The 12,755-nt window shown below is 37.5% G+C and overlaps 2 protein-coding genes across 2 annotated transcripts in view; one reads left to right on the forward strand and one right to left on the reverse strand.

The window, feature by feature from the left end:
- pdcl3 (phosducin-like 3) overlaps positions 1–12,755 on the reverse strand; it is a 250,137-nt gene that overhangs the window by 100,758 nt on the left and 136,624 nt on the right. The window lies entirely within an intron of this gene.
- The window catches only part of chst10 (carbohydrate sulfotransferase 10), a 33,289-nt gene that overhangs the window by 16,142 nt on the left and 4,392 nt on the right, over positions 1–12,755 (forward strand). Inside the window, exon 4 of the mRNA XM_052026769.1 lies at positions 6,122–6,356. Coding sequence (XP_051882729.1) covers positions 6,122–6,356 — 235 coding nt within the window. The remainder of the gene's footprint in view (positions 1–6,121; positions 6,357–12,755) is intronic.

A 12,755-nucleotide genomic window follows, 5' to 3' on the forward strand; every position in this document is an offset into this window, starting at 1 on the left:
TTATTTGAAAACTTCAAACGAAGCTAGTTTTTTGTTAGACATGGGTATAAAGAGATGTGAAAACAAGGCTGATAAATGGAGTTGTGAAGGGCATAGACAAGATAGGAAACTTTTCCCCAGAAGAGATACTGAAAAGTAGGGGACATAGGTTTAAGGTAAGAGATAGGAGATTTACAGGGGATTTTATTTACATTTTTTATTTTTTTTATTTACAGCGTGGTAATAGGCCCTTCCGGCCCAACGAGTCCACGCCACCCATTTTAAACCCCCAAATTAACCTACCCGTATGTCGTTAGAATGTGGGAGGAAACTGGAGCACCTGGAGGAAACCCACGCAGACATGGGAGAATGCACAAACTTCTTACAGCGACAGGAATCGAACCCCGATCGCTGGCGCTGTAATAGCGTTGCACTAACCACTTATGCTACCGTGCCGCCCTGATCTGAGGAAGAATTCTTTCACCCAGAGGGTGACTTGAATCTGAAATACTCTGTCTGACTGGGTGGTGGAGACAGGTGCTCTCGCAACATTTAGGTAGTATCTAGGTGAGCACTTGGAGTGCAAAGGCATAGATGGCTATGGACCAAGAGCTGGTAAATGGGCTGCATATAGATGGGTACTTGATGGCTGACAGAGCCATGATAAGCCAAAGGCAGAATATCAGAGAACTTGGTGGAGGTTTCTCAAGTTCACATAGGATTGTTTCGTCAGTGTGTTGTTTGCACAGTGAGGAAGAATAAAGTGATAGGTCTACTTCTGCAAATGAAGCAGGTTAATTAAATGATCTAAAAGTAGGGTATTGAGAAATGGTGTCCAAAATTGAATTTACATTAAAATAAAGAATATCTGCTATTTACAGATTTTGGCCAGAAATTAACCAGTTTCAGTTGATGAACAGAAATGTAACTATTGTAATAATATGATTTGGGATAGCAGGTTACGTATAATGATCATAAGGTTGTTTCAGCGGAATTGTGTTCCTTACTTTATACAGAATGAAATCTGGAGGCCTTTATTGTCACTTGCATCAGAATCTGCTTACCACATATGGAGCCCCATTTCCATGAGATCGTTTTGTATTTCATGGAAAAGATGTCACAATTAAGAATAGACTGTACTTCAAGTAGGATATATTTCACTGCCTGACTCAACCCAGTACATCAGTTCAGTTACAATTTCAAAATGAAATTTACATGACACTAATAGTTCTAATTGTAATTATTTACTGATTGTGTAATTAGTATACATGAGGACCCATGGTATTTGATCCATGTCTTATTTGTGCAGCTAAAGAATTTAATCTGAAAAGTTAGTTTAGGATTTACCAGATGAGATCTCTCCTGGGATTTAAGTTTTATCCCACATCTCCTCTTGTTCTGGAACTGACCTCCCCAAAGATTACGCTGTCACATGCCTCCTTTGTAATACTGGAACAAGAGCACATTGCTTGAGTATTTACCCTTATCTATGTCATTATGTGGAGAAATTTGGGGGGGGGGGGGGTGGAGAGAAAAAATTGCAAAAGCTTGTGAGTACAACTTCATTTAGTTGAGCAGGTAGATTGTAGGATAGCATTTAGAAAATATTTGTTTGTAAATCCTTTCAAAAAAAATTGGCACGATAACATTTGAAATATTCATGTTTCATGTTCTTGGTATGATGGAAATAGAGGTATTTATACAATCATAACATTTAGGATTTTAATCCTTTTCAAATTGATTGAAATATATTTGATGCAACCTTTTGTAGAAAACCATCAGAAACTGGTTATACTGCAAGGCATTTATCTAGTCAATACCAATGTTTGAAATTGACATTTACTTTAGCTGTAAGAAAAATATGAAAGAGGACTAGCAACCAGCTGTGTTGAATTTTGCAAAATGGTAGCTAATTATTCCTTTTGTGTTAGGTGGAGTATCTGCAAAACGTATTTCATCATTTTTATATAGTTATTCCAGCAATAAATCCTTAACATATGATGCAAACACTTTGCTTATGCATGTGCAATATATTTATTTTCCCCATGTTGCCTAACATACTTGTGTAGCATTAAGATATTCGTGTATATAAGGCAACCATGATGAAAATTTGATGACAGAAGCTTGGCTTTTGTCTGAAAGAACAAAACCAAGACATCTTGTAAAATTCCATTTCCCTAATTTGTATTGTGGACAGATGTCCTTGCATTTCTGTGCTCCAGCATGTCAATTTCAAAATTAGCACCAAAAGGTTGCAAGTGCTGAATATTGGAAATAAAAGCCGAAAATGCTAGAAATACTCAGCAGGATAGGCAACATTTGTATAGGGAAACAGTTAAGTCAGCAACCTGAAGCATTATTTATAATTCTCTTTCCACAAATGTTGTTTAATTTGCCAAGTATGTACAGCGTTGGTTTTTTTATTTCAAAATTCACATATCTGTTTTCAGATCTCTCCCCAGTTCATTTTGAAACCTTAATATTTTCATGATTTACATACTTTATACACATTCCACTCTTATACCAAACATTTCCTCCCCAGTCCTCCCTTCCCCAACTGCAGGTAGCTGTTAATCCAATTAGTACACCACTTTTTTTTCCAAAAGTTATTATTCAGTTCTTGTGGTTCTCATTGTTTTCATTACCTCCACCATTGTCATACAAAATGTAGTTACTTGCCAAAGTTACTTTGGCTGCAGCTGGAAAATCTCTCAGTCTGAATTACCTATAAGAACAAGGGCAGCAGGTGAATGGAAACACCAACATGTGTTGGTTCCCCTCGAAGTTGATTTCCATCCTGACTTGGAAACATACTGCCATTTGTTCATTGTCAGAAGGCCTAAATCCTTGAATCCCTACTCAACACTTAATGAAAGTACCTTTACCAGACAAACTGCAAATTTCTAGAAAATGGCTCACCACTATCTTCTCAGGAGCAATTAATGTGCTGGCCGCCTTTGAGACACTCCCATTCTGAGAAATGAATAAACTAAACAAGAAGGGAGCAACAAGCAATCTGCTGGAGGAACTTTGGGTCGAGCAGCATCTGTGGGAGGAAAGGAATTGTTAACCTTTCATGTTGAAACCCTGCATCAGATTCCAGCATCTTCAATCTCTTGTGTCTCCAAACAACAAGGAAGATTCTAGTCACAACTTTTTCCAGAAAGGAAATTTATTAGAAATTCAATTAGGTTTTTTAATTAAGGTAGATATATTAACAATTAAATCATTAGTCAGCAGCTGTGCTTAAGAATCAGCTTTATCCATCTTTAATAACGCTATAGCAAAAAGGCTATAACGTTATCTATACTAACCCTACACTAATCTAATCCCATTTTTCTTCGGTCATCTGGAGCAATTAATATGTGCTGGCCGCCTTTGAGACACTCCCATTCTGAGAAATGAATAAACAAAACAATCTGCTGGAGGAACTTTGGGCCGAGCAGCATCTGTGGGAGGAAAGGAATTGTTAACATTTCATGTTGAAACCCTGCATCAGATTCCAGCGTCTTCAATCTCTTGTGTCTGCAAACGACAAGGAAGATTCTAGTCACAACTATTTCCAGAAAGGAAATTCATTAGAAATTCAATTAGGTTTTTGTTTATTAAGGTAGATATATTAACATTTAAATCATTAGTCAGCAGCTGTGCTTAAGAATCAGCTTTATCCATCTTTAATAACATTATAGCAAAAAAGGTTTAACTAAAAAGACATTATAGGCAGGCACAGCAGCATAGTAGTTGAGTTTCCCTATTTTCTACCCCCCCCCCCCACACCCACACACACACACACACACACACACACACACACACACACACACACACTGATTCTCCATCTACACATGGGGCAATTTTCCAGTATTCAATTAACCTACCAACCAACATGTTTTTGGGATGTAGGAGAAACTTGGAGGAAGCCCTTGCAGTCACAGAGTGCAAACTCGACAAAGATGCATCTAAGGTCAGGATTGAATATGGGTTTTTGGAGCTGTGAAACAACAGCAATAACCACAGCTTACTCAGAAAGCATTCTAGTTAAGGTGTGAAAGAAATAACTTGTGAAAGAATGTACAGCAGTTTTCTCCCAATATAAGCAGGGTATTTTCACCAGGAATCTATGGAGTGGAGACTATTTGAAAATCAATTATGTGCTTCAATTCAAGCATTATGGTTAGCAGGCTTGATTGACAGTGGAATTATTCCATCGCATGCACTCCATCTTGGAATAGCATTTTCATGATATACAATGTTTTCAAATTGTATGAGTAGCGAATATGCACATTTCCAAAGTTTTATTAAAATAAAGTTTGTGTTCTTTAATCTTGTTTTTCATTGGGAACTTTTGATTCTGCTCTTAAAGTATTTCATTTTGTTTTGGTAATAATTTGAATGCAGGCTGGACAAAGAATTGAAGCAGGTTTTCAATTTGTCTTTAAGTAACATCCATTGATCCAGAACTTGTTGGAATTATCCTGCAGCCCAGAATTTCCATTGTCCCCACCTACCAACACTCATCTAATCCAGATGTGAAAAACTCATCTTGCAGGTCCTCATTGGGTTGACAGCTGAGTCTCAAATGGTGTAGCCCAAAGGCCCTCCCTAAAATCTTCCTCAAGAGACTTTGATAGACACTGAATCTGGAGCTTTGCCTTCCCTCAATGCTTCAAGTATTTTAAGGGTTTTTAAATGATGTTCAAAGAGACTTAAAATTAACATGCAAGTGAATGTTAAATGAGTAACCTAATTAAAATAAATAATTCGAAACATTTAAATGATAGTAAAATATTTTTTTTAAAATTGCTTCTCCTTTTTCTCCTAATCTGCAGGCCTGAAGTCTCCACTGAAATCAATGGAGTTTCTAATCCAACACAGATCTGATCAGCACAATGCTGAGGGAGCCAGCAAGATTGGGCCTTGCCACTGAACTCCCGTGGAGCCCAATTACAGTGCATATGCAGCACTGGCAAGATAAAATTTCATTTTTGGGTTTTGTCTCAAAGTATGTGCCTAGCTGATAGGCCCTATCCCAATATTTACATTTAATTGGTTGATACAAGATTTAATTGTACAGCTGTGTATGGCAATATTTGTGATGTCTGCTACTGTGGTGATATGTTATTTTGTAGCATTTGGGCTTAGTGTGATGGGGAAACAGTGACAGGGAGAGTTTTACACAGAAATAAGCATGACTCTGACAGGAAGTGCGCATTATTATAAGTACAAACTTTTACTATAGCACTAATTGTTGTATGTATCATCGGAGAAAATCTTTTTCTTACCTGTCTCAGTTATCTTGTTGCTGTTTTTCTCTGGAAATATGCAGCTCAGCACAACACCCAACCTTTTATCCAACCACACATCACTGCGCTTCCACTACCCCTCCATCTCAAGTCAAAGTCCAAGCTGCTCTTTGATGAGTTACAAACTCCCTTTGCTCCTTTCTTCCTCAGCTTTCTGTTCTCTACTTACTGTTCCTCCTCCTCATTGTTCCTTTCTTCCTTCTTCATCCCTTCTCCGCTTATCCCAGTTTCTCTCACCCCTTTCCTCCTGCATTCCCACTCCTCCTGTTCCACACTCCTCCCATTTCCATGGGTTTTCCTGCTCTCCTGACTTACCTGTTCCTTCCCTAGTTGCAGGAATATCTTGACCAGCAATGATATTGCATCTTTAATGTTGTTTGTCCCTGGTTGAAGGGAAGATGGAAATCCCTGTCCCCAAATGAGAGTATTTACTGGAGTGAAGAGAGAACTCACCATGCATCCATTGTGAAAATCTGGGCTACTTTTCTTTGCATTGATAGTTTATCTGTCTTTACTTCCTCATAACCTCTCTCCTACCATTTTCTTCCAAACACCTCATTACTTCCAACATTTACTTCAACTTCCAGTCTCTCCTTTGCCCCAAATCCACCTCACCCACAAATCTTCTTTCCCCTGACCTTATGCTCTTTTTGCAAGTGGTGAGGATTCATGCAGTGGTTGCACAGGTTGACTTTCTCTTTGATTTTTTTTTCCACCCTGATTCAATGCAAAACACCGTCTGTTCTATGCCTTCTCACTCCATAAGGGATGCATTTGTGAAATCAATGGATGAAGAATTGCTGGTGATCATTATCAAATCAAAAATTGTGTTTTTCTTTCAGCCTACACAAAGTCCATGGAATGAAGTGGATTTACAGTGGGATGCAGTACATATTGAACGGCTGAGTCTTCTTGAGAACGTGTGCAAAAATACTTCTTTAAGGAATCTGACACATTCTTCTATCACACAGTTTGTCTTGGACCGTATATTTGTGTGTGATAAACATAAAATCTTATTCTGTCAAACCCCAAAAGTTGGTAATACGCAGTGGAAGAAAGTTCTTATTGTTTTAAACGGTAATTATGGAGTTCTGTGAAATATGTAATCTATATTTAGATATATCTAAGTATTTTGCTAACAGCAAAGTAAACTTAGTTTTCTGAGGAAACGTTTTTTTTTAATTTAGTTTGTAATGCCCCAAAGAGCATTTCATTCTTTTTGCTAAAAGACATTCTAAAAAAAAATTTTTTTTCAGTTGAAGACTTTCATGTTGTTTGCAGAATGCGCATGAGCTAAAAGCCGTGACTTCATTCCAAAAATAATAATATGTGGCGAAGCTTTGTTTGTATCATTTTGACACTATGGCCTAGAAATTAGATAGGGTGCTCCAGATGCAGCATCCAGAATTGAGAGTGAAGAGGCAGAAATGTGGTGCCCTGCATATTGGATAGGGCTGTTATGGGGTTGTTGATCACGCATGCCAAAAGTATTAAAATTGCAAATTAAAATAATTAAATAAGGATCCTGTACTTGTTGTAGGACTTTTTTGATATCAGGCTGACCAGCATAGTTTGTCCCACGATACTCTCACCCAGTGGTGTTAACTGACAGAAAGGAACTTGCAGCATTTTAAAAAGCCCATCCATTACTTGCAGGTTAATGCCAGGTATCCCAATGTGAGGTTGCATTAATTTTTTTTAGCAGGACCTATTTCTAAAAATAGAAACTGGGAATAAAAACATTATCATTTCAGGGGAAGCCATTGAATTGTGGTGGAAAAACTACTAGTTTTGCCTATGTCCTATGTGGAAGTAGATCAGAATATTTACGACTTCCCCTCTGCCTTGGTTGACCCGAACTGCACTCTGAAGTGGCTTAGAACACCACTCAAATATATCAGGCTGGCTTTGCCAGTGACAAATGCACCCTGAGTATAGATGCTCTTTAAAAATCAGTAGATGGTCCAGGAACTTGGGTTGAGAGCAACAGCTGGAATTAGCGTGCAAACACAGACAGAAAACCCACAGTAGCTGAAACAGAATTGGTTTTCACTGATTGTTGTGTTGCTCTTTGTAACACTATGCAGTGTATCTGCTGTAGCTGGGATTCAGGTCAAGCAGATGGATTGATTGATAGCCAAGATCAGGAATAAGCCTGCTTTCTTTAATGACACAATCAAGCTCCATTTCTGTTGGTCAACCTTTACTGGGTCATTTGATAAAATATATGCTTCTGTGCTTTGTATTTCCAGGAGTGTTTTGCAAAAGAAAACTGAAGCAACATTTTGCAAGTGTTTTCTTATAAACAGTGGAAGATCTACATTGTTCTTCAATGGGTGTTATATTGAACTTGGGGGAAGAGGGGTGGGCTGGTGAGGAATGTAGTGAAAGTAGTGCTGTAGAATTGGGTGGAGAAATGGCAGATGGAGTTTAATTTGAACAATTGTGAGATGGTGCCTTTGGGTAGGTCAAATGTAAGAGTAAAGTAATACAGTAAATAGGACCCTTGGGAGAATCTTGAGGTGCAAGTCCACAGCTCCCTGAAAGTGGCAATGCAAGTAAATAGTGTGGTAAAGAAGGCGTAGAGCATGCTTGCCTTCATCGGTATGGGCATTCAGAATGAAAGTTGGCAAGTCATGTTGCAGCTGTGTGAAACTTTGGTTAGGCTACATTTGGAATACTGTGTGCAGTTCTGGTTGCACAGGCTCTGGGGAAGTTCACCAGGATGTTGCCTGGATTGGAGTGTATTAACCATAGGAAGAGGTTGGACATACTTGGATTGTTTTCTCTGGGGTGTCAGAGGCTGGGGGGGTGACCTGATAGAAGTATATAAAATTGTGAGAGGCATAGATAGGGTAGATAGGCATTTTCCCAGCATGGAAATGGCAAATACTAGAGAGTAGGTTTAATGCGAAAGGGGGAAAGTTTAAAGAAGATTTGTGAGGCAAGTTTTTTTTTGCAAAGAGTGGTAGGTACCTGGAATGCAGTGGTAGAGGAAATGGTAGAAGCAGATACAATTGTGATGTTTTGAGACATTTAGACATGCATGAATAGGCAGGAAATAGAAGGATACAGACCATATGCAGACAGGTGAGATTAGTTAGATGGGCATTATGGTTGGCGGAGACCTGTGGACCAAAGGGCCTGTTCCTGCGTGTACTGTATTCTGTGCTCTAAGTGAAAGTTGAAGCATCTGAAAGTTTGCAGCACACTGCAAAATTGGGAAAGGCACCAATGCACTACTTTAGGAGGTGTAGCCATATTATTTTTCTAATGACGTAGTGAAACAGGGTGAAAGAATACTCAGCTTTGTATGCATGATAGGATTCCTTAAGAATGAATGTGCTACACAGGGTAACTATGTTGCCTTGCCTGCACTGTTTTGAGCCTGATGTTGCTATCAGTTGAAAAGGATTACACTATATCTAACTAGATTGCGACCATAGACAGCATCATCTGTGTGATGCTAAAAAGGGATATGAGCAGGTAGGAATTGAGAGGATTTCAATATTACAATATTATTCTATCATAGCAATCAACTTTACCCTTCCAGATCCATGGCTATTGGATTACTGATTAATTCTGCATCATTACACAACACAGGATCTAAAATAGCTCATTTCCAAGCGGGTTCCATGCAGAACTGGTTTATTGCCTTTTTTTTCCTGCACTGATAGTGCAAGGTAATTTTGACAATGATAGTATTGTGTGTATCAATATGAAAATGACTTAGATTAAAACATGATGCAATGATTGGAGGAAAGTGTAGGGAATAGTGAGTTGGGACCAGAGAATAAAAGTGAAGAATTCTTTCATCTACATCTTTTGGACTTGTGCCATTGCAGCTGTTTTGGAGGGAGTCTCCTAGCATTGATCTCCTTAAGATCTCTTCATGTAGGTGACACCAATGCTGACCAGAGGACCTTCTGGCCTAAACATAATCTCAATATATTGGCCAAGGCCTCCAAAGCAGCACTGAAGAACCTACTGCATTCTGCATGCCTTGCAAATGTTCTCTGTTCAAGTGTGTTTGCCTTCTGTGCAAAGCCATAGTCCATCTTTCCTTACAGAGATGCTGGGTGCATTTATATTGCAGAATTGTTGGTTCTCCACCACAACCACCCCTCCATCTGGTCACAGATGTGTATTTGCACAGTGAATAGTATGGATAGCAGTACCTGCATGCTTAGCACTGCATCAGTTTAGTTTGTGCTTGGGATTACTTAGAGGTGATTGAAGTGCTCAGCCTGGATATCCTTACATGCCTAAATTTGGGCATAATCCATTTTCTAGGCACCTATAAACACATGGCATTTTGATCGCTATGATTTGGTTGTTTTTATGCTAAGGATATCCTAAGCTTTTTGCTATCTCTTCTGTATTGATTTCCACCTCCCACCCCCAAACGAAGGTCACTTCTACATCTGGAAGGGCAAAGGTAATATAATGCTGACAGACTCTCATTTTGTTATTGCTGCCAGGTACTATGTTTTGCAAAAACGCCACTGAGCATTCTCTTTTTGCAATTAAAACAAAGTGAAATTATGAATCAATGTACCTTAGTCAACCTTTATGCAATTGTGCATTGATGTTCTGGTTTGACTATTTATTAAGAGCATTAGACAAATTCTTAACTCCTTAACCTTAGCTCATTGATAAACCCCAGATAATTTCTTAACACAAGAGTTTATGCCCAGGAATCCACCTTTGACTTGTTTGTCTTATATCAACCAGTTCATATTATTATCTGTTCACAAATTACTAGACCTCCATTAGCATCCACATAAAATTCTGATAGAATGAATTAATTCTTTCTGCTAGTTAACAAAGAAGTCAAACAGTCATGAACTAAAAATTTACCCTTCTGGTCTATCACAGACCTTTCATTTCCTTTTTGCTGCACCTCACCCCATCACTGTATCTTTAAATTTGTTTATTTTTAAATATCCCCAGTTCTATTGAAAAGATGTTTCTAGTCCTCAACTTTTGAGTCTTCATTTAGGTATAGTTCTTTCAGTAATCTTTGTAGTAGAGGAAAGTAAAAGGGTCTAAATAAAGCTACTAGTAAGAAAGATGAATTTACTCAGCAGCAGGGAATCCAGCAGCAATCTTTGCAGACAGCAGTTCATTATTCTGGTCCCAGGTGGGTAATAATATCTTCCAGAGGGAGATGAGGTAGATCATCAACACCAAATTATAAGAATGTAAAATCCAAAAATCAATTAACAACTATAAGCATGTAGACTTTAGTTTGCAAGTCTTTTGAATAAATTTGTACTATTAGTATCAGGACCTGGCTCTGTCCAGATTAGTTGATTAATGTATTTCTATTAATTTTGCTAATCTGTGAGTTAAGTGACCCATGTGGCATTGGGGCCTGGCAGTTGAATTTTCTGTAACTTGTAATTCTCCATTTTCTATTTGACTTTAACATCAGCCAATATAAGACATGCAAATAGAATTAAACTCTTGTATAATGTTACATTCCAACAAGGGATTTAATGTTTCTTGTAATGCCTTGAGTACTCTTTGGGTACCGTCTTACATGTACAGAATTAAGGCTTCTGGACCCATGGAAATCGCTGCTAGAAACAGAAAGCACTAAAAACACTTAGTAGGTCAGGTAACTTTCATGGAGAGAAGCAGTTAATATTTCAGCTTTGTTACTTTTCATTATTTTTTGAATGTTTAGGTCCACCGACTTGTGTATCCATAATAAGTATATTGGAGAACTTCTAAAATGGTGGTGCAGTTGCTGACGCTGCTTTTGGAATTGGTTATCAATGTTGGCCTTTCAGGTCCAAGCTTCTACTCATCCATCTCCATCCAAATTTTATACTGAATAATGTCAGGACCCCTTTTTCAATCCTTGGTACTACTTGTATTCTGGAATATATGGATGATTGATTTAGCCTCTTACACTCTCCTTTATCCCCCAGCATACAGGTATTAAGGACTAAGAGCACTATACACATGAAAACCGTTCCTTCACCTGCACCCATTAAGAGGCCAATGTAGCATTTCAATAAGAGAGGAAATCTAATTTTACTTCTGTATTCTGTTTAGCACCTAATCACTGTTTAATCACTTTACAGATCATTCCTTGGATATATAATCACTTTATTTTCCCTCACTCTTTTTGTTTCTCATTCTCTGTTTATATTCCATCACCCACCCCAACGTGATACTCATCTCTAACACATTCCAGTTCAGACAAAAGATTATCAGACATGAAATAATAACTACTTGGTGGTTGTCTGCTTTATCTTTCCAGCAACTTGTGTTTTCAATGCACATCATCATGTATGTTAGAATTAGTTTATTGTATTTTTATAAGGTACAGCTATAAATTACAGGGCTTTGTTCAGATACAAACTAGTTGGCTGATTTGGAATTAAGTGAGGTGGACATTTTCACTGATGTGTGCCAAATACTTGAATTACCTGCTGGACATAATAAGAACACAATATACTAAAGAATTTCAAAGATACTAATATTTGTATTTCCTACTGATGTGTAGGAATTAGCCAAATTAATGTGAACTTTTGGGTAATCAAGTAGACACCTGTTATTGCATTATTACATCTATGTATACCATAACCAATAGTGAGGGATCTGAAAAATCATGAATTCCAGAAGTGCTTCATTTTTGGCTCTCTCATAGATGTAGTATGGTTATTTGGACGAGGTACCAAAGGTCAGATGATGTCTCTAGAACTGGAATATAATGAATGCCAATGCCTTCAAGGAGGAACAGAAAAGATTGACAACAACAAAAAAAGTCATATTTTCTCCTAATTTCTAGGTCCTATTATTCAATTTTACAGTACAATGCACTTTACCTTCTAAACATGCATCACTTATTTGGACTCTGAGAAATGTAAAGCTAAAAAAATTAATGACAATTTATTAATGTGATGCACTTTCCCATAAATAACTCTGAAACTGCCAGTAAATGTCAATTGTTTCTTTCTGTTTAAAATAGCTTGCATGAAAAATGCTGAGATTGATTCAATACTTTATGTACATTATATGATTCCTAGCATAGATTTCTATTTGAGTAAGTACCTGCATATCCATTGCTGTTTGAAACAACTTTTGAGGAAACTTGCCCTTTGGGACATGTTAATAAATTTGTTTAGAATGTTGTCTTACAAAATATAAAGGAAATGTTTTACCTTCATTCTCAAAAGCTGCTTTCAGGTGTGAGCATATCTATTCAATATTTTTGGCTTTATTACCTTGTACATACTGCTCTCTCTACTGGACTAATTAAGGGAAAGTAATTGATTGGTATAACTTTAAACAAAAGAATCCAAAGAAGTAATAGTCATCTGATTTCACAATGTTTTGTTTCTTGTTATGAACTTAGTTATGAACATTTTTCTTTAGCTCACGAAATACAAAAAATCTTTAGAAATTTGTGATAAATTGTTTCAAATATTCTAAAATGTACTAATCTACTATACAGTTTAT

This window comes from Pristis pectinata, chromosome 11, assembly GCF_009764475.1.
Source record: "Pristis pectinata isolate sPriPec2 chromosome 11, sPriPec2.1.pri, whole genome shotgun sequence".
NCBI classification, from domain to species: domain Eukaryota; kingdom Metazoa; phylum Chordata; class Chondrichthyes; order Rhinopristiformes; family Pristidae; genus Pristis; species Pristis pectinata.